The sequence below is a fragment of the Stigmatopora nigra genome, chromosome 23 (genome assembly GCF_051989575.1).
Source record: "Stigmatopora nigra isolate UIUO_SnigA chromosome 23, RoL_Snig_1.1, whole genome shotgun sequence".
Lineage (NCBI taxonomy): Eukaryota > Metazoa > Chordata > Actinopteri > Syngnathiformes > Syngnathidae > Stigmatopora > Stigmatopora nigra.
Window position 1 is genome coordinate 1,657,933 of NC_135530.1, and position 22,490 is coordinate 1,680,422.

General features: G+C 39.1%; 1 protein-coding gene across 3 annotated transcripts; it reads left to right on the top strand.

The window, feature by feature from the left end:
• Positions 1–1,793: 1,793 nt before the first annotated feature.
• mybpc1 (myosin binding protein C1) lies at positions 1,794–22,144 on the top strand. Of its 3 annotated transcripts, XR_013324663.1 has the most exons (32): positions 1,794–2,039; positions 3,979–4,005; positions 6,061–6,132; positions 7,714–7,755; positions 8,079–8,120; positions 8,479–8,586; positions 9,193–9,341; positions 9,422–9,539; positions 9,625–9,673; positions 10,020–10,076; positions 11,164–11,330; positions 11,402–11,534; positions 13,800–13,924; positions 13,993–14,098; positions 14,177–14,343; positions 14,430–14,595; positions 14,673–14,779; positions 15,262–15,398; positions 15,488–15,647; positions 16,127–16,231; positions 16,300–16,488; positions 16,955–17,089; positions 17,169–17,336; positions 17,781–17,869; positions 17,935–18,130; positions 18,206–18,345; positions 18,423–18,582; positions 18,683–18,819; positions 18,889–19,075; positions 20,233–20,271; positions 20,378–20,528; positions 21,462–22,144. XR_013324663.1 is itself a non-coding variant. In XM_077709751.1 (31 exons), exons 1-30 carry the CDS (start codon positions 2,018–2,020, stop codon positions 20,250–20,252), a joined length of 3,480 nt encoding a protein of 1,159 aa, XP_077565877.1. In that variant the 5' UTR covers positions 1,794–2,017; the 3' UTR covers positions 20,253–20,271; positions 21,462–22,144. The 3 variants fall into 3 exon arrangements, 2 of the variants coding, with proteins under 2 accessions (XP_077565877.1, XP_077565876.1); XM_077709751.1 differs by lacking the exon at positions 20,378–20,528; XM_077709750.1 differs by lacking the exons at positions 20,233–20,271; positions 20,378–20,528.
• Positions 22,145–22,490: the final 346 nt, after the last annotated feature.

Here is a 22,490-nt window from a genome sequence, read left to right on the forward strand (position 1 = left end):
TTGTTTTTGTAATAATAGATGCAGCGGTTCGGGTTATACTGCGCACTACTTTCGTCTTCTCTGCGCAGCAGCAATCATATGGCGTGCAGTAAATGAAATCCAAACTTTTTTCCCCATGATGGCGCCGTAACATGAAAATTTTGAGGGAACATTGACTTGAACCTCCTTATGTCAGGTGTAATATTGGTGTGCCCATAGCGAGCAATGATGATGTCACTCAAACTGGTACTCATTGCACTCAGGGAGCTTGTCTTTCTGCCCAGACCAACTAAAAAATAGAGGCAACATTGTCTGAGGAAGCGTCTCATGAACATTGGTTCATGTAACACCCCTTGAGTATGTTTTTTTTTGTATGTGAAAGCCCTTTTAGGTGACGTCATTCTTTGTTTTTCATGTGAGATGCACATGTCAAATGTCAAGGTTTATTGCAGGATTCTAAGTATAGTCTACAGAGCCATTGCACAGGCATCTCTGTGTGGTCGGAGGACAGCATTCCCGCCAGATTAAACTGATACCTGGCATGCGGAGTCAGGGTGCAGCGTGTCATCTCAAATGTTCCCTTTACCGTAAATCCACTTTTCTTTCATCGAGTTCAAAAACGTGAGCTGGCGGAGAGATTTTGCTTTTTCAGCTTGTCTGATAGAGGCTCCTCCCTCAAGCCTTGGCGTGTGCGTCCATCCAAACATTTAGCTTGGTAATCTGTTGAATTAATTACAATTGCCGCAAATAGGACCCCGCTCTTGTGCTGGGGAGGGGGCGTGTCAGCCTGGCACTGTAGTTTATTTTGAGTCCATCCTACATACGCCATCCTTTGGCTATAAATAATTTCTAAATCCACCGTGGAAAGTAATCCTTAGTAAAACACCCTAAAGGATCCTTTGAGGTGGTGCATGTGGGGAAAAGCGACCCGAACGTTTAAGAAAGTCAAATATTTTGGTTTGAGTGATGACACCAAATGCAGAGAAGGTTGCTTTGATTCTTGAGCCAATGGTTAACTGCTACTGGGGAGCAGAGGAAATCTCGGCTAGTCAAATGTTTTGGACACCGTCTGCGATTCAAAATTTGAAATGTGGATGAATTTTGCCTTGTTGGTACCTTCCTCCAATCCAAGCCGTGACTGGACATTTGGTCCCCTGGCCTTTTGGTCCCTGGTCTTTTGGTCGCTGGTCAAATGTACTTAGACAGTACTTAGATTTTAAACAGTACTTAGATATTAAATAGTACTTAATTTTAAACAGTACTTAGATATTAAACAGTACTTAGATTTTAAACAGTACTTACATATTAAACAGTACTTAGATTTTAAACAGTACTTAGATATTAAACAGTATTTAGATATTAAACAGTAGTTAGTTTTTTAACAGTACTTAGATATTAAACAATCTCTTTTAGGTATTAAACTATCTCTTTTAGATATTAAACTATCTCTTTTAGATATTAAACTATCTCTTTTAGATATTAAACTATCTCTTTTAGATATTAAACTATCTCTTTTAGATATTAAACTATCTCTTTTAGATATTAAACTCTCTCTTAGATATGAAACTCTCTCTCATGAATATAATTTTGAGAGCTAGTTTGAACAGTAAACTCTCTGTCACTATTTGACCGGCGACCAAAAGACCAGCGACCAAACGTCCAAGCACCCACCATGTCAGCTGATGGGTTGTAGACAGTGATGCTCAGTGCAGGCCAGATCGAGCTGGACTTTCCACAAGAGAAGAAGAGGAGGAGCGTGCCCCCCAATCTATATAAGGCCTGAAAGCCTTGACCCCTTCTGGATCTGTTGCCGTTCCTCCTCTCCTCACCTCCCCCTCGCCCAAACCTCCAAAACGTATCCCCGTGCCCTCCTCATTTTGCATCACTCTCATCGAGTGCACCAAAAGGCTGTCTGGCTCTATCCTCACAGGTGGGCTCCCCCACGCCTCGTCCCAGCGACCCTCCCATCAAACTCTAGCAGCCTGGAAGTTGCCATTACCTTCACTGCCTGACACTCGTTTTTAAGTCTTGACTCAAGATGCCAGAGCCTGAGAAGAAAGGTAGGATGAGTGGAGTGACTCTATCTGGCAATGAGCCGTTCGGGGCAAAAGAGTCGTTTGGTTTTTGCTTGGTATTTGACATGATGGATGCAAGAATTGCATGTATGGAAGGCCAAAAGAAGCATGATACCAAATAGTGATGCTAGTAAGGGAACCATTACCTCCACATTTGGGATCACTATTACAAGGAGTTGCAGTTGTCTGGTAGATGATTAATGACAAAGTCCATATTAAACTGGACACCTCATTTAAGCACGCCATCTTTGGAGCTCAGACATCTGTCATCGGCAAAATCGCATCCATCAACATTCCTCTTTAATCCCTAGCCGTCTATCATTATGCGCTGGTATTACCCTTGCCGTCTCCGTTAGCAGTTCTGAGGCTCATCAGATACTCCTTTTGAACAATAAATCAACTTTTTTTTAGACATTTGACATGAAAACATGTGAAATACAGTCTCCGTTTGATAGCTGAGAAACCTTTAATCCACTTTTCTTTTAAATAAACCTTGCTATCCACATCTAAGGAGTATTTCTGCTCAAAATACCATTGGGATATGATACACTATGTTTTATATGAAGGATGCTATGAGCTGACTTAGCAACCAAAAACTTTACAAATACACACTCTGTCTCAAGTGTTGAGTCAATTATAAATAGTTTTTTTTGCAGAGTCAAATTTTTGCAGCCATTACAACAGGCCATTTTTTTTTGTCCAGGACTACTTTTGGTATGTGATTGGATTGCGTGAGAAGCCATTAAAGGCTTTATCCAAATTGAGAATTGGGTACAAGGGCTTCTTTGTTTGTTTTTCCTTCAGTGTGAACATCCACTGATCTCCTCAGAGACAGTCAGTGACACGCATTAGCCATAAATAGCCGAACATCCCATAGGGGTACAGTAAATGTGCATCGAAAAGTATTGTTCTTCAAATGAGTCCGACCAGCTGTTCTTTTGGACAGCCCTCCCACTTTTGGAGATGATGGGCCGCCAGAGTATCTCTTGGGGCCAGGATTCTTGTCCCTGGAATAGTTCAGAATGAGCGCCCTGTAAAGCCCTGTGCCTTGTTCCATGCCATCTCCCTCCAATGACAGACACCCAAGCCTCCGCCTCCCCCCATTGGTCAGGCACGAGATCAGACAACCCTTAGCTACTTTATAGATCACTCAAAAGGGAAATAGCCACCCCTTTGACCCCAAGCCAGACGCCTTCAACTACTGTCCTGACCTGGCGCTTCCTGCTCTTGGGTTTCACTTAAAGTCAAGCTTTAAGCATTGTCTCCACTCGGTAGAATCTTTATTGACTCGGCTTCATAAATCAAGACAGGTCATGACGTGACCGGACGTTTGGTCGCCGGTCTTTTGGTCCCTTAAGGTCGCCGGTCATAGTACCGCCATGCAGTGTTTAGAAGTGAGCGTCATGGCTAATTTTAGGTGGTGGAATGCAGAGATGGAATCATAACAAAATTTGTGGATAACCATCCGAGACGGCAATGGGAGAACACGTGATCATACTGTACCCTACATCGTCAATGGATGTGAAGGAAATGAGTCTGATTTCTGACTGCATTCAAGTACTGGGTGTGCCCAATATTTGCACTGCACCAATTGACAAGCCTCCAATGGTTATATATTTTGTGGCAGTTATCACTTTGCAGGTGTTTATTTTACTCCATAAACACCCACTGTAGCGTCAGGTTGCAAATTAACATCCCCTAGCACAGGGGTGGGCAAACTTTTGAACCTGGGGGGGACCACATTGACTTTAAAAATGTGACAGATGGGTCAGCACAAGATACGATACATATAAAAAAGTGCATCCGTAAACAGTACATTTTGTGTCCTAGGCATGGTTTTTCATTAACAAAATTCTAATCTATTAACAAAATAAAAGTCAAGAACTATTTTGTCATAAATGTCTCCTTTCTTTTCTCCCTTTAGATGAGACACCAAATGGCCAACCGGAAGGTGAGTATTTAACAAAGCTCTCTTTGTACTTTATACTTTTTACTTTACTTTGTACTTTATACTTGACTTTGTACTTTATACTTGACTTTGTACTTTATACTTGACTTTGTACTTTATACTTGACTTTGTACTTTATACTTTATTTTGTACTTTATACTTTACTTTGTACTTTATACTTGTTTCTTTACTTTGTACTTTATACTTTTTACTTTATACTTTATACTTTTTACTTTATACTTTTTACTTTATACTTTTTACTTTATACTTTTTACTTTATACTTTTTACTTTATACTTTTTACTTTACTTTGGACTTTATATTTTTACTTTAATAATGATTGATGAGTATGTTAATACACTTTCGTCCATTTTTTCTGATTATGTTTCATCTGTACTCTTAACGGATGCACTTTTTTTTTTATATGTATCCTATCTTGTCCTGACCCGGCCCATCTCTCACATTTTTAAAGTCAATGTGGGGCCCCCCCGGGCCAAAAAGTTTGCCCACCCCTAGTCTAACTCCATGTTCCATTGTTCAACAAAGCTTGAATGGAACAGAAATGTAACCAACTATCACATTTCGACCCATTTGGCCACTGCTGAAAACGGACTATTCTTTTAAATAGAATATTATTCTGCAAAAGTTCAACCAGACCACTGAAAACATCAATTTTTTGACCCGATTTGAGTGTTGAGGGAGAGTAATGAGCCCTCTGCGTCTTTTCTTTCTGTCTCCCCCAAGAGAAGATCCCAAACCATAAGAAGGTTGATCCTTCAAGACAACATGGACGTGCTGCGAGCTGTCAGCATCTCTGACATTCCTGTCGCTCGGCAGCTGATCCCTAACTGTTGTTTCAGCTGACGCGTTGGGCCGCCCCACGAGGGGGCAAGTGGATTGTGGGTGGGTGGGCAACGAGTGGCTAGCTTTTCGCTGGCGCTGAGATTTGACCTTGGAGCCACAGCATCTTGAGGCTCGGGCTGGGAGAAGTTGTCCGAAAAAGGCCCCCTAAAAATACCCCCACCGGCCGGGACTTTTGCAGAATGAATACAGCAGTGGCTCAAATGGAAGACTGTGATTACACTTACTGTTTTAAGTATACTGGTATTAGATTGTAGTTAATTAGCAAAACTAACGACTTTTGACGATCAATAATCCTTGAATGGACGTTTGGTCGCCGGTCTTTTGGTCGCCGGTCAAATGTACTTAGATGTTAAACAGTACTTAGTTGTTAAACAGTACTTAGTTGTTAAACAGTACTTAGTTGTTAAACAGTACTTAGTTGTGAAACAGTACTTAGTTGTTAAACAGTACTTAGTTGTGAAACAGTACTTAGTTGTTAAACAGTACTTAAATATTAAACAGTACTTAGTTGTTAAACAGTACTTAGTTGTTAAACAGTACTTAGTTGCTAAATAGTACTTCGTTTTTTAACAGTACTTAAATATTAAACAGTACTTAGATGTTAAACAGTACTTAGATGTTAAACAGTACTTAGATGTTAAACAGTACTTAGATATTAAACAGTACTTAGATGTTAAACAGTACTTAGATGTTAAACAGTACTTAGATATTAAACAGTACTTAGATATTAAACAGTACTTAGATGTTAAACAGTACTTAGATGTTAAACAGTACTTAGATACTAAACAGTACTTAGATACTAAACAGTACTTAGATATCAAACAGTACTTAGATACTAAACTGTACTTAAATATTAAACAGTACTTATATATTAAACTCTCTCTCTCTTAGATATTAAACTTTCTCTCATGAATATAATTTTGAGAGCTGGTTTAACCATCGACCAAACGTCCGAGCGCACCAATAATCCCAATCAACACATGGATATTCATTAGCAAGAAATGACATTGTTGGTGTTTGTCTTGTGAGAATGCAACGTCAAAAATATCATTGTGCGTCCGCCAGTATGCATTAATGTGTGGATTTTTGTGTATACGAGTGTGAGAGAGAGAGAGCGGCGTGACAAATGCTTTGAAAAGCTTTGTGCTCATCCAAATCCATCCAGCGCTTTATATCTGTGTCACATTATGTTCAGAAAGTGTCGCACCAGACGGTAAGCGTCCCCCACTCCAACCTGCCATTTCCTTGGAGGTCTCTCCACCCCCAGGTGGGTAAACGTTGGCCACGCCTCCACCTATCATAATCCACCTCCCTCCACGCACACTGACGTGTTGGTTTGGGCTGTGCCATAACCAGAATTCTATCTTTAATTGACACTTTACAAAGTCTATAACTTCATTATGGACGAGGTACAATTGAGTTTTGTGGTTCCTATCATCCTGCTCTGCCTTGCACTTGTTTTGTGGCTTGCTGCTTTTCACCTTTAAGACATTTTTGCAATGTTTAACTAGAAGTTGAAGAGGAATTAGGATGGAGGAGAGTAAAATTTGGGAGGTAGAAGTGAAAAGGTAGGTGTAGAATAGAAACAAAGCAGAAATGTCAAAATATATACAACAGTAAGTTAAGTCAATAGGTTGTCCAAGAACAGAAAAACGTCTGAACAGATCTGCAGTGTTTTTAATACTATCCGACTTCAATATAGTTTATCGTACGTCTCAAAAAGGAAATTATCACATATAACAATTATCACCAAGACAAAGTGGGTGCCTATATACAGCAAAACCAGGAAAAACCTCAACTCTTTTTGTAAAGATGCAAAAACGCATACGCATTAAACTCAAAACCTGCTTTTTTGGAAGCCATTGTTGCACGCCTTTGCCACCCGCCGATTTTGACCATCCACGATTTGCTCATTGCTTGAGGCCTTTGTTGAGCTTGTCTATCCAGCCAACCAGAATTTGCACTAGCAAATTAGGGCTATTTCTCAACAAAAACCTTTATTACAGATGACGACGCCACCACTGCATCGACTAGTCAGGCTCCATTGTCTTCTGGAGGTTGGTAGCCAAAACAGCCATTATATATGATGATGATAACTGCGCTATCCGTACATACATTAAGCTAAGCCACAGTAACATTTCCCCAAGTGGTTGGGACTTACTTGGATAAAGTCCAATGTGAGCATGACCTCTGTCTTTGCACTTAAGACTCCCAGTGGAACACATTCCAACATGTAGTAACAGTAAGTGTGTATGACAGCATAGCATCAATAAAGGCAGTGATGCTACCGACATTGGTACTCCACCAATGTACAATCTAAGCTGCGCACTTGCGCAATTGCGCACTACTTTCGTCTTCTCTGCGCAGCAGCAATCATATGGCGTGCAGTAAATAAAATCCAAACTTATTTTTTACCCCTTTCCCCACGATGGCGCCATTTACGCGGCAGCCAGTGGTAGTAGCTCTGTCCAATCTTATGTTTTTCGTGTTTTACAGCATGTTTTACATGAAAAATTTGATGGAAAATTGACATACACCTGCTTATGGCAAGTATTATACTGGTGTGCCCATAGCGAGCAATGATGATTGGTACTCAATGCGCTCAGGGAGGTTGTCTTTCTACCCAAACCAATGAAAAATTAGAGGAAACATTGTACTCCACATGTATGTTATAATATTCATACTGTGGATGCTATGGGTAGCCGTACATGGTGCGAATTCTTTGCACTTTTCTACTGATGTGTCACGTTGAAGGACTGGCGTTTTTTTAAAGGATGGACATTGGGAGTAGAAAGCAGTATTTTTGAGCCTCCCCTTTATAATGTGATGACTGTGCTTTTTTTCGCAGAGGAAGCCAATACACTCAAGAAACTGTCAATTGAGCTGCCTAGTAAGAACTTCTGTTCAGTCCCATGACAACGTTTCTGACTGATACAGTCGCCCTTTCCCTAAATTACTACAATTAAAAATTAGAGAGTAGAACAGTGTGTTTGGACGACTTTTGGTAGTACAACAGAGAATTTGGGGATGTCTCCTTTTTAACAAATTAACATGTTAACTCCAGATTAAATGTCGACTTCTGATTATTTCCCTTTAAACACCAAATAGAATCCATTGTAGGTACTCCCTGTTAAGAACTAATCGCTTGACGTTTGTTTGGGTTGGCGTGTGCCTGTCGCAATATGCTATAAACTTCTCTTTGTCTTTATTTAGATGATAGCATCCCTGTTACATCCATGGGGAGAAAAGATTCAGGTAATTGAGCGGTAGATACAGTCACGAGATAATGTTAATCATTTCATGCGCGTTAGGGAATCGAGAATAGTAGTTTCTATCAGATTTAGCTCCTCTTGACATCCTTGTTGGACATCATGGAAAGTAAGTTTTGTGTTTCTGCATTTCTACTTCATGCTTTCAATGTGGCTTCAACTGCTCTGCTGCTGAAAGGGAGCGAATGTGTCCAGTTTTGCGTCTTTCTGTCTGTCTACAAAGAAAAACGGTGATATTATAAGAGAATTTGTAAGGTTTTGGGAAGTTGGGGATTAAAAACGGTTGTTTTCTTCTTTTTAAAACAATAACATTTGTGTATTGTTTTGTTCTCAATGTAAACCAGTGTGGTCTTTGGGTGAGTCCCAGCCCACGGAGGAAGTGGACAAGCCTATCGAGACCCCCACCTCAACCCTGCTAACGCTAAAACCCGTTAGCGGCACGGTGACCGTGGGTAAGCCGAACAAACCAAGACAACAAAACAGCTAACATTCAAAGATTCTCGCAAATACCTTTCAGCTAAGATGTAAAACACATTTGTTGACTTTGAGTCAAGTATTCTCCCGTCTAAACGGTCTTTCCCAGAATCCTGGGACAAGAAGCCAATGGAAATTGCATATCAGGGATGATAGGTCTGAAAATACAACTTTAGGAGCAAGTTAAGAAAGATTGAGATCAATTTAAATACGGCCTGTCTTCCTCGCAATTCTCTCTGAATGAACACTAGGTCAGTCTTTATATAGGAACACAGGGTAATATTTCTAAGACAGTGATCTAGGACAGGAGTTTATGTAAACAAAACTTTAGGCTAATATGGTTAGACATTATCAGGTTTAAGTTGTATGCAAACACGATATTTTTATATATTTTTATAGCCACAATACAAGGAAACAATTGCAAAAGCTGTTAGCCAGCCTATGTTACACTTAGTCAGGCGAGCAAATAATTGCAAGGCCAGCTAGTTGACCTATCCTACATTCCACTATCTTAACAAACAATTGTAAAACCAGGTCTACCCCACAAGGAAAACAATGTCACCAATAGAGTTTGTCATTTAAAGGTGGCGATATCACCTTTGTGGCAAAAGTGGAGGCTAAAGACCTACTCCGCAAACCCACCGTCAAGTGGTTTAAGGGAAAATGGATGGACTTGGCCAGCAAAACAGGGAAGCACTTGCAGCTTAAAGAGACCTTTGACCGCAATACCAAGGTAAGACCATGCCATGACGATCTGGCAGACAAAGCTAGCACTTTGGTGAGCAAGCTAGACAAATACATCTATCCGAGCAGGTCCATACGTTTGAGATGCAAATCATCAAGGCTAAGGAGAACTATGCAGGCAACTACAGGTGCGAAGTCAGCCTCAAGGACAAGTTTGATAGCTGTTCCTTCGACCTGGAAGTGAAAGGTCGGTAAGCACGCCAAACTGGCCTTCACGGTAAGGCACGCTAACAAAGAATATATTACTGTGAGCATCCACCCCTGTCTTCCAGAAGCTGGGGGATCGCAAAGTATTGATATTCGATCCGCTTTTAAAAGAAGGTAATACAAGGATACACGGTAGTATTTTCATGTGTGTGTTCAGTATACAACACGAAAAGGTACTATGATAATAATCCCACCAACTTAAAAGTGCCTTTACCCAATTAAAGGCCAAGAACTCTGATACAAGACATCACTCCCCTTAAACAATGTGAAAGCAATACAAAGCAAGCCAATGTATATAAACTTACACAAATAGCTTTGTTTCAAAAGCAAAGTTTTTGTGTAAGCCTCAATCAATTGTTAGTCTCCCCCAAGCTAATACACTGATTGTTATGCATTGGCTTTGGGTTGCTTTTTTATCATTGTTTTCTCATGAAAATTAATCTTTCCTTGTTAACAACAGCACTGAAGGCCAAGAAGATGCAGGGGAGCTTGACTTTAGCGCTCTCCTTAAACATAGGTGAGAACCACATGCCTGCCAATTGTGTGGATGTTACCCTTATTTGTCAAGTATTGGTTTCATGTGCTTCTTTCACGGCAAGCCTATGTCTAGAACGCTACTCTTGGTTGACCAAAAGTGCGTATAGAAGCTAAAGCTAAAGTAGACACAGCCATATAAATGATCCATTTATTTTGGGCTTGTCTCTTCTTCTCCCCTACATATTCAGAAATCAAAGGTTAGTAGAAGGAAAACCCTAGAAATTAAAAGCATTAGATCTTACCGAGGGTGAGTACCGTAGTGTTTTAGGGTCCTCAGCATGTTAAGGGGGCTCCCCAATTGGACGAACAAAGTGTGTTGGCGTACTGTAGTTTGGTAACACTTCATTTTGGAAGCAGCATTCTGATTGGCTCCTACTGGCAGTCGGCAATGATGGAAACACAGTCGGAGTCATGTTTTGCATCGTTAAAGACGCAGAGGAAGCCCTGGAGAAATGATGCGAGGAAAATAGTGTTATCTCTACGTTGTCATTCTATTTCAAGTGAGAAATAAAAGGCAAACGCAGCCTTGTTTATTTCGGCGTTCCGTATAATTGCCTGGAAATAAACAAAAGGTGTACAGAATGGAATATTCTATGCTAACTGATAGACATTTTGACAAAAAAATGTCAATGAAAGACAGGTTTTTTAACTGGATGTTGTACTGACACAGACCTCACTTAAGAACAAAGAGTTAACTAACCAGGAATTGACAATTTAATCGGATACCCAACTTGATTCTAACTTCATACAAAAGCATCCTGGAATGGAATCGATGGAATGCGTACCAAGCAAAGAGATGGGCTTAGATGGAAAAAGTCAAAAGAAACAAAATATCCCAGTTTAGAATGACAGTTTTTCATCTAATGTTGTTCAGGATTTGGCCTATTGAAGGACTTTTCAAACATTCCTGTACACATATAAAGCCCATCTCATTGTGTGTCATGTCTTGAGGAAATGGAGGTAGTTGTACTGTAAAGAATTTACTGTTGGAGTTCCGAGTTATTCCAGAGATGTTGTAAAAAAACATCTGATAATTCCTGCCCTTACACACTATCCAACACCGCCAGAGAACATAAACAACAAGACGAAACTCCCGAAGTGGACGTATGGGAAATCCTCAAGAAAGCCCGTCCAGATCAATACGAGAAGATTGCCTTCATGTACGGTATTACAGATCTGAGAGGATTGTTGCGTAGAATGAAGAAAATTCCCAAAGAGGAGAAGAAAAGTGAAGGTAAGGACTTTAACCTGACCTTTCAAATACTAGAGAGTACTCAACTGACATAAATGCACCGTTTTCCTCAGCTTTTGCAAAGAAGTTGGATCCTGCGTATCAAGTGGATAAAGGTGGCAAAATCCGCCTAATTGTGGATTTGACTGACCCCACGGTTGACCTAAAGTGGTACAAAAATGGACATGAGATCCGTCCAAGTCCCAAGTATGTGTGCATGTCACTAGTTGTGTATCCTGAATGTTGTTTGTTATTTACACACAAATGAAGCGCATTTCATACAATGCCATTCATTTGTGGAAAGGGTCTGTATAGTTGATAGTGTCTATGTCAGGGTGGGCAAACTTTTGGGTCTGGGGGCCACATTGACTTTAAAAAATTGACAGAAAAAAGGACTAAAGTATTAACATACTCATCACTCATCATTAAAGTAAAAAGTATGAAGTACAAGGTAAAGTAAAAAGTATGAAGTACAAAGTAAAAAGTATAAAGTACAAAGTAAAGTAAAAAGTATAAGGTACAAAGTAAAGTGAAAAAGTATAAAGTACAGAGTAAAGTATAAAGTACAAAGTAAAGTAAAAATTAAAAAGTACAAAGTAAAAAGTACAAAGTAAAATAAAAAGTATAAAGTACAAAGAAAAGTAAAAAGTATATAGTACAAAGTAAAGTAAAAAGTATAATGTAGAAAGTAAAGTAAAAAGCACAAAGTACAACGTAAAGAAAAAAGTATAAAGTACAACGTAAAGTAAAAAGTAAAAAATACAAACTAAAGTGAAAAGTATAAAATACAAACTAAAGTAAAAAATATAAAGTACAAAGTAAAAAATATAAAGTACAAAGTAAAAAATATAAAATACAAAGTAAAAAATATAAAGTACAAAGTAAAAAATATAAAGTACAAAGTAAAGAATATAAAGTACAAAGTAAAGTAAAAAGGAATGCATTAAGAAATATTAAAATGTCATTTAAAAAAAAGATAGAGGGGCTGTAAAACACAAAAAAACTATAAGAGTGGACAGAGCTACTGCCACTGGCCATCTTGGGGAAAAAGGAAAAAAATATATTTGGACAACGTCGGCGGGCCGAATGTGGCCCGCAGGCCGAAGTTTGCCCATCCCTGGTCTATATTGTCTTGCCAACATTTTCTCGACTTCAATGTGGCTCATGTAAGTTTACTCCAGAGCTACATTTGAGTGATAAACTGCTGTGTTTAATTGCTCTTTGTACGCGTTTGTACAGGAAAGGGTGGTAACTCTCGTACAGGTCTTTAACCGAGCGCGGCTTTTTGACACTTGGGAAGATGAGTTCATTTCAGGGTGTCATCCTAAATGGCTTTTACACTGCCAGACTCTTTTGAAATCAGTGTCAAAGCCATTCCAAATGTCAAGGCCATGCCAAGCTAAAGCCATTTGGGAGGTTATTGCTGTGTTCTGGTTTCCTCACCAGGACTTCCTGCTGTCTTTGTTGACTACTCGCCACAGGCATGATGTCTCTCTGTCCATGTCTGTATGTGTCCGTGTCTTTTTGTCATGTTGTGATGCGCCTTCCCGTCTGCCCTAATGTCTTCGTTCACTATGGCCCTGCTCTGACTCTGCCGCTGACCTTAAGTCAAAGGAAGTAAGTTGATTCGCCTAGCCTGCTATTTCATAGTCTAGTATGGCAGAAGGAACTGTGGTCTGATTAAACACGCATGTTGTATGGTCTAGACTTGATTAGAAACTTCTCTACTGTTAAAAGAGGTGCTTGGACGTTTGGTCGCCGGTCAAATGGTGACAGAGTTTACTGTTGAAACCAGCTCTCAAAAATATATTCATGAGATAGAGTTTAATATCTAATAGAGAGAGTTTAATATCTAAGAGAGAGAATTTAATATCGAAGTACTGTTTAATATCGAAGTACTGTTTAATATCGAAGTACTGTTTAATATCGAAGTACTGTTTAATATCTAAGTACTGTTTAATATCTAAGTACTGTTTAAAATCGAAGTATTATTTAATATTTAAGTACTGTTTAAAATCGAAGTATTATTTAATATTTAAGTACTGTTTAATATCTAAGTACTGTTATTATCCAAGTACTGTTTATTATCCAAGTACTGTTTAACATCTAAGTACTGTTTAATATCTAAGTACTGTTTAATATCTAAGTACTGTTTAATATCTAAGTACTGTTTAATATCTAAGTACTGTTGAAACCAGCTCTCAAAAGTATATTCATGAGAGAGAATTCAATATTTAAGAGAGTTTAATATCTAAGAGAGAGAGTTTATTATCTAAGTACTGTTTAATATCTAAGTACTGTTTAATATCTAAGTACTGTTTAATATCGAAATACTGTTTAATATTTAAGTACATTTGACCGGCGACCAAAAGACCAGCGACCAAGGGTCCAGTCACGGTTCAAAGATGATTTGGAAAATGAATAAATAGGTACAAAATAGTTCTCTCAAGTTAACTAATCACTCATATTTAGGTACATATTTGAGCACAAGGGTACACAAAGGATCCTGGTCATCAACAACTGTGCCATGAACGATGATTCGGCGTATTCCGTGGCGGCAGGAGACGAGAAGTGCTCCACGGAGCTTTTTGTCAAAGGTGCCAGATACAAATATTCTATCTACACCTTTGCTAGTCGTTTTACTAGAGTACTCTCTTGACTACAGAATTGCCAGTGAAGATCGTTAAAGGAATTGAACCCGTGACAACCACGGTGAATGAACGGATCGAACTGATGTGTGAGGTCACAGAAGAAGGTGCACCAGTCAAATGGTAAGACGGAGGTGCAAAACCCAGTTTATGGAGAAATGTCCTTTTCTTTAAACCACAACCTAATGATCATTTTCTCAGGATGAAGAACGGCGTTGAGATTCCAACAGGGGTTCGATCCAGATATCGAGTAAAATGCGAGGGAAACAAACACTATCTTGTAATTGATGATGCTTCCCTGGAAGATACCGGGACTTACTCCATCATGGCTTCTGGTGGTTCATCCGAAGCTCACGTACAGGTTGACTGTACGTAAACACTGTTGCGTCTTCAATCTGTTTTTACTGAATATTCCGTTCTTAATCTATGACTTGAACTTCCTTTGGCAAATTAGTGAAACCACTGAAGATCCATCAGGACTTGCAGGATACAAAAGTGATGCTAGGCAAGCCCTTAAAGCTACAGTGTGAAATATCTCCGGGTAACGTCCCCGGGCGATGGTACAGGAATGGACAGTTGATCCAACCCAATGACCGTATCAGCATCACACATAAAAATAGGTATAACCTAATTGCCAGACTTGTAAAAAATAAAATAAAAGACTATTTGTGTTGAATCATGTTTGTTTTTTTTCCAGAGTTCACGAGCTTTCAATTGAAACGAGCTCCCTTCACGATTCAGGAGACTACACTTTTGTACCTGAAGGGTACTCACATAGTCTTTCTGCCAAGATTCATGTCATAGGTATGTATGTTCAAATAAGGTACAGGGAGTTTACATTTTACACAACCGGAAAAGGTGCTCGGACGTTTGGTCGCCAGTCTTTTGGTTGCATAATTATATTCATGAGAGTTTAAAATCTAAATTTAGATATTAAACTCTCTCTCTCATGAATCAACAGTAGATATTTAGATATTAAACTCTCATGAATATAATTTTGAGAGCTGGTTTCAACAGTACTTAGATATTAAACAGTACTTAAAGATATTAAACTGTCTCTCTTACGAATCAACAGTAGATATTTAGATATTAAACTCTTGTTGAGAGCTGTTTTCAACAGTACTTACTCTCTGTCACCATTTGATTGGCGACCAAAAGACCGGGGACCAAATGTCCAGGCGACCAAATGTCCTGGCGACCAAACGTTCGGGTGACCAGACGTCTGCACGACTAAACGTCCGGTGACGCCGGAAAATGGCCAAGCATTTTATGTACTTTTTCTTTAGATCCACCAAAGGTTCACTTGGAGGGCTTGAACTTTGTCGACAACACTGTGACAGTCACTGCCGGAAACAAAATGCGCTTGGAGATCCCAATAAGTGGAGAACCGGCCCCCAAAGTGGTGTGGATGAAAGGCGAAAGGGTTAGTGTCCAACTTTTGTGTCCACTTTGGGTAAAAGAGTATACTTGGGAAAGTTTGAACCCCTTTGGTCATCCGCATATATGTCGCAGGTCATTTTGGAGTCCGGAAATCGTGTCCGAGCTGAAACATATGTTGACCAGACTACCCTGACCATCGAAATCACTGAGCGTGAAGACACGGGCAATTATAAGCTAGTCCTTCAAAATGAGGCCGGTGAGGCATCGGCAAGTATCAAACTGAAGGTCGTAGGTAAGAGATCAAATAAGAAATATATAGACGCTCCCCTACTTACGAACTTTCAACTTACGAACAAACGGTACATACGAACATTTCTGCAAATTGCGTTTATGCCGAAAAATGCTGATGAGTTCGATTTTGTATTGCACACCTTTTTCTGAGTAGTGCTTCTTTACGCCACTAGTACTGTATGTATTCTCTACATTCTATTACATGTTTTTTTTCAGTACAAACCAATGCTGGTTACTTATACAATCCTTAAACATACAAATGCACTTATATAAACCTTTAATATACTTCTATAGGCCTTAAACATCAATGATAATACAAAATATAGCACTGAATCAACTTCAATTTGAACAATTTCAACTTATGAACACTTTCAAGTTATGAACAAGCGCTCACGACCTAACTTGTTCGTAAGTAGGGGAGCATCTGTATGTTGAATTCCTTTTATCTTCCAAATTTCACCTTGTTTTCCCAATCTCTAGACATCCCTGATTCTCCAGATGCTCCATTGGTCCCTGTAATTGGAGGTGATTGGTGCTCCATGACATGGGAGCCACCCAAATATGACGGTGGTTCACCAATCTTAGGTAATTCTTGAATCCCAACCTTTAAGCTTGACTATTTAGCAAAAAACTAAGCCCTGTGTTCTCCAAAGGCTACTACATTGAAAGAAAAAAGAAACAGAGTTCAAGATGGATGAGAATTAATTTCGACCTAATCAAAGAGACAACCTATGAGCCTAAGAAGATGATCGAAGGTGTACCTTATGAAGTACGGATATTCGCAATCAATGCAATCGGAGTGTCCAAACCTAGTGAACCATCTAAAGCCTTTACCCCCCTTGGTAAGTCATTCAAATAATCCCTAAAAAATGTCTACCATGGCAATGGATATCGACTTTCCTGGCACAGACTGTGAAGTACCTAATTTGAAAACAATACAGTCATCAGTGTGTAATGCGGCTTAGTAGAGCTGTTGTCATTTTATGTATTTATTTTTTGCTCTGAGTTCAGGTTGATTATTAAGTACGTAATATGCCCTTGGAAGCTCAGACCCACAGCTGTTGCGTCCCGTTTCACCACCATCCAAAACATTTAGCTAAGACTAGCATAGGCTACATAGGCTCTTCAGAAGATATTAAATATGACTTTATAATGACTGCCAAACCATCTGCGGATTATAGGTTTAGAAGATAAAATCCAGAGAGCATGGGTTTGCAGACATTGAGGCGCCTTGCTCAAAGTGTTTATGTGCCGCTATTGTTTTTGAACAAAATAAAATCTGATGAGTGTTATTTTTCATTCTTCAAGCTGTGACTAGCGAGCCTACAATGCTAGTGGTGGATGACGTTACCGATACCACCGTGACCGTCAAGTGGCGCCCTCCGGAGACAATCGGAGCTGCTGGACTTGACGGGTATTTAGTGGAGTACTGTCTTGAAGGATGTAAGAAAGAAAGACTACCCAAGAACGTCTCATTGGGGTTTACAACGGGGAAAAATAAGCAATGTTTCTTTACCAACAGCTGAGGATTGGATTCCGGCCAACACCGAACTGATAGACAAGACCAAGTACACAATTAAAGGCCTAACACCTGAGAGTAAAATCTTCATTCGGGTTAAGGCCGTCAATGCTGCTGGAGCTAGCGCTCCCAGAACAACTCAGCACGCAGTACTTGTCAAGGAAGTTATCGGTAAGGAAATACAGTGTTCCCTCGCTACTTCGCGGTTCAGCTACTGCGGACTCAGAACTTCGCAGATTTTTTTTAGGAAAAAAAATACAAATATTACATTGAAACAACATATTTTACAGGTTTTTTTTTGTTATAATATGAATTTCACTCTCTCTATCCGTATTCTATAAGGTGTACTGTATACAGGGGGTAAAAATTTAAAAACAACAACATTTTTTTTAAATTCAAAAATTAAAAAAAAATTGGGAATTAAATTCAAATTAAGCATTTTTGAAGGGGAATCCCTACTTAGTGGAAATTCACTTATTGCGGGTTGTCCCGGTCCCTATTAACCACGATAACCGAGGGAACACTGTAATACACGGGTAAAGAAAAACTTCAAAATGAAAGTTTCCCTTTGAAAGATACTAATCATGTCTTGAATGATGTCATACACATGTTAAGAACCACCTAAGATCCGTGTCCCCCGTCACCTGAAGCAGACTTACACCAAACGAGTTGGAGAAGCAGTCAACCTGGTGGTGCCATTCATGGTAAACCACCACCATTCTACTCCATTTTTTCTTCAGCGTCTTTAATCAAAATTCTCCTAATATAGGGCAAACCTAGGCCAAAGGTCACCTGGCTGAAGGATGGTCAACCCATAGATCCGGCCCTCGTCAGCGTCCGTAATACAGACACCGACAGCATCATTTTTATCCGAAAAGCCGAACGTAGCCACTCTGGGAAGTACCACATGCAGGTACAGGTGGAAAGCCATGTGGATTCAGCCGAAATGGACATACAGGTCATAGGTAAGAGAATGAATGGCATAAGGAACTCTTTCCAGACCCAATCTTATCTTTTTTCCACCATTTAAATTCCATCAGACCTGCCTGGACCTCCGCAAATGGTGACCATCGAAGATGTCTGGGGTGAAAATGTTTCCCTGTCCTGGACACCCCCAAGAGATAACGGCAATGCGGCTATAACCGGCTACACCATTCAAAAGGCAGACAAGAAGACAATGGTAAATAAACTAAATGGTGGAAATTCGCCAAGTCTATCAAGTTTACTCATTTGTACTGTTTCTTGTACTTAACATAGGAATGGTACACCTGCATTGAGCACTACCATCGCAACTCCATCGCCATCACGGAATTGGTGGTCGGGAATGAGTACTACTTCAGGGTTTTTTCAGAGAACATGTGTGGACTTAGCGAGTCGGCTACCCAAACCAAAAAAAGTGCCTTGATCGTCAAAGAAGGTACTATTTTCAACCAAGAAAGATTCACTGTGCACATTGACATGTTTCCAGGTGACAACACTGGGTATCCCACATAACAACCATACCTTTTCCCTGGCAGACATGAAGATGAAACTCATCGAGCACAACGACCACGACTTCAACGAGGCTCCCAAGTTCACACAACCGCTTATCAATACGTTTGGAATCGCTGGATATAACACCACCCTCAATTGTAGCGTTCGTGCGCACCCCAAGGTAGGAACTTCGAGTCAACAGCTCATCAAAACTCAAAGGCTCAACTGGAAGCCGTTTTTTTTCCCTCAGGCTAAAGTGACCTGGATGAAAAACAAGATAATTATTGGCGAAGATCCGCGCTATCGCATGTTCAGCAACCAGGGCGTGTGCACGCTGGAAATCAGGAAACCCAGCCCTTATGATGGCGGCATGTACACCTGCAAGGCTATCAACGACTTGGGGGAAGCCCAGGTGGAGTGTAAACTGGAGGTCAAAGGTAAGTGTAGTCCCAGAGCAGATAGCCGTGGCTGTTGCCTGGCACCACTTCCAAGTAGTGAAATGTGTGTTAAAGAAAATCCAAAGGACTAGCGTGTCAGGACATGTAAGTATCTGTCCTTAGAATAATTAACCATTTGAAAGTTTACAATCGCCATACATTCGGACAGCCATTCCCTTAAGTTGTTTTAAAATCGTCCCTGCCATCTACATATTTTTGGTGCTCGGACATTTGGTCGCCGGTCAAATGGAGTACTTAAGTATTAAACAGTACTTAGATATTAAACAATACTTAGATAATAAACAGTACTTAAATATTAAACAGTAGTTAGATATTAAACAGTACTTAGGTATTAAATAGCACTTAGATATTAAACAGTACTTAGATCGATAGATAATAAACAGTACTTAAATATTAAACAGTACTTAGATATTAAACAGTACTTAGATCGATAGATAATAAACAGTACTTAGATCGATAGATAATAAACAGTACTTAGATATTAAACAGTACTTAGATATTAAACAGTACTTAGATATTAAACAGTACTTAGATATTAAACAGTACTTAGATATTAAACAGTACTTAGATATTAAACAGTACTTAGATATTAAACAGTACTTAGATATTAAACAGTACTTAGATATTAAACAGTACTTAGATATTAAACTCTCTCTTAGATATTAAACAGTACCTATATATTAAACAGTACTTAGATATTAAACTCTCTCTCATGAATATAATTTTGAGAGCTGGTTTCAACAGTACTTACTCTCTGTCACCATTTGACCGGCAACCAAAAGGGACCATAAGACCGGTGACCAAACGTCGGGTCACGCATATTTTCACGTAATGCATCTGATTTAAAAAAAAAAAAAAGAGCAGACCGACATTGTTTTTCCTTCTAATCCAAATCGCATATAAAGAACACCATGTTTTTCCATAACACATTTGCCAACATTACCATTTGAAAAGCAATCATATAACGACACCAGCATCCTCACTTGTATGGATTTTTTTCTTTACCAACTCTAGTGCCACTTTCACTTGTTAACTCCTCATATCAAATGAATTGAATAATCACTCCCCTTGGTACACACCTATAACACCATGCAAACCTTTTTTTGTTAACCCCTATTCTCTTCTTTCTCCCTCAGTCCAAACTCAAGAATTATGAATGTTTGTTCTCATATAAGGTAAGCTTTCATATGGATCTGTCATATGAAGCTTATGACATTCATGATGCATCCCACCGTCAGCCTGCTTCTTAACTTTTGAGTTGTTGGTTGGGACCCCTTGCAGGAAGTACCACCCTCTTGGAAAGAAGTTTGGCCATTTTAATGTAATGGGATTTGCATGAATCCTCATAACTGGACTCCTTTACAAATCTATTCTGTATTTCTCACTGGTTGCCATATTGCCGCTCTTAAGTGTTGTGTGCAGATGAGTCCAGGTGAGTAAATTGCTTGCAAATTGTATGTCAAATTCAATGAAAAAATGTTTTGTTTTTTTAAAAATGTCTTTAAATACAAGGACAGTCGTCTCTGTTGGATGAAAATTTGGTTTAAAAGTGTTTGTGCAAAGCATCAGATGGTGTCTCAATTCAGTTCTACTTGGTTCGGAATGGTTGTTATAGAAATATTGAAAATTCGAATGAAGTGGCATTTATTCCCTTTTCAAACATTTAATAAATCAAGTGAAACTACAGTCGCTCCCCTACTTACGAACGAATTAGGTTCCGAGCGCTTGTTCATAAGTTGAAATTGTTGATAAGTTGAAATTGTTGATAAGTTGAAATTGTTGATAAGTTGAAATTGTTCATAAGTTGAAATTGTTCATAAGTTGAAATTGTTCATAAGTTGAATTTGTTCATAAGTTGAAATTGTTCATAAGTTGAAATTGTTCAAATTAAAGTTAATTCAGTGCTATTTTTTGTATTATAATTGATGTTTAAGGCCCATATAAGCATATTGAAGATGTATATAACTGCAATTGTATGTTTAAGGCTTGTGTAAGTAACCAGCATTGGTTTGTACTGAAAAAACACATTTAAAATGAAATGGAGAGAATACATACAGTACTACATACAGACAGAGAGAGATTTTTGAGAAACTGTCCGAAAAAAACTATCTAATGACGATTGCACAGTTTTCTTCCTTTTTTTCACCATAAATGATACGGTAGCACTGTATGGCATCATTCAATTGATTTGCAACTTCAATATTTGGGTCCTACTCCTCCATTTTTCTGTTTATGAATAGAGTTGGCCATTTTATCGCTTCCATTTCCCAAATACAAAGCAGAACTGAATCGGGACAAAGTACACTTCCCTTTAAAATACCCCTTTAATAATGAATGTTTCTTCTCGCCCTCCCCCAAACCTTAGGAGGGTTCACCTTCTACGAACTCTTGCAACGCGGCGTGCCCCTCCACCTGATTGACAAGTACATGACCGAGACAAAGGTTGTCGAACAAGACAAGTAGAGACTTGTTGAGCTTTTAGCCTCTAAACGCAACCACCAAAAGTGATTTCCACTTTTTTTCCTCACCTACACTTCAACTACAATCGAGGCCAGCAACCAGGAAGCAGATGCAGAGATTCGATGGGCGAAGAGTTAAAAATGGCGGGCGTGCTGGTCTTTTTTTAAAATTTTATTTTATTTTTTGTATGTCTACACCAGCTCAGATGCATGTCGGCAGTGTTTCTGTTTTGTTTCCGTGTGAAAACATTAAAAATAGCACTCTATTCTGTTCATTTTTGGTGGTGAGGCAATGCTTGGTTTGCACACTTTTGGGGTATAAAAGCAACTTTTTGGTCTTTGTCTGAAGAATGTTGTTGGATACGTGTATGTGTTAATGACTCATTGGTATTTTATCAAGAGGAGATGGAGGAGGAGGAGGGGTAAAGTGGTTTATAATCTGCGTGAAAAATTTTGGGGGGTTCGTATTGGTGACCTGAACTGGGATCTGTGAACATGCGCATGCCTTACCTTTGTAATTATGGCCCAAACTTAAAAAAATTGTCAATGGTGAATTCAACCTGGCATTAAACTAACAGATTTGTTGGTGTTTTTGACTCAATTGATTCCTTAAAAATCTCCTGGTGGCGTGATAAAAAAATGCATCTTTTTGACGAAGAGAGCTATAAACAATTCATATTTTTAAACACTATTCCTTGAGAGCTATACTTAGAATTTAAAAGTTAAAATATACAGGAAAATTGAGTATTTATTATTCATTTTACCATTTTGAAAGTAAAAAAATAAGTCTGAAATCTTTTGAGAACATTATTTCACTGTTGCTAATCAATGAGAGAATGCATGCATTTGCTTAATTTAACCACGCCCATATTGTGTCGCCATATTGGATGTGGAAAAGATGGTGGCTTACTTACCCCGCTCCATCAGGTGGTTTG

What these genes read in the sequence shown, in the direction of transcription:
- mybpc1 (XM_077709750.1), top strand. Translation starts at nt 2,018, where the DNA reads ATGCCAGAGCCTGAGAAGAAAG. An exon ending in CACGGAGCTTTTTGTCAAAG is followed by an intron (nt 13,925 to 13,992) that starts GTGCCAGATACA and finishes TCTTGACTACAG; the next exon opens with AATTGCCAGTGAAGATCGTT. An exon ending in GAAGGTGCACCAGTCAAATG is followed by an intron (nt 14,099 to 14,176) that starts GTAAGACGGAGG and finishes TCATTTTCTCAG; the next exon opens with GATGAAGAACGGCGTTGAGA.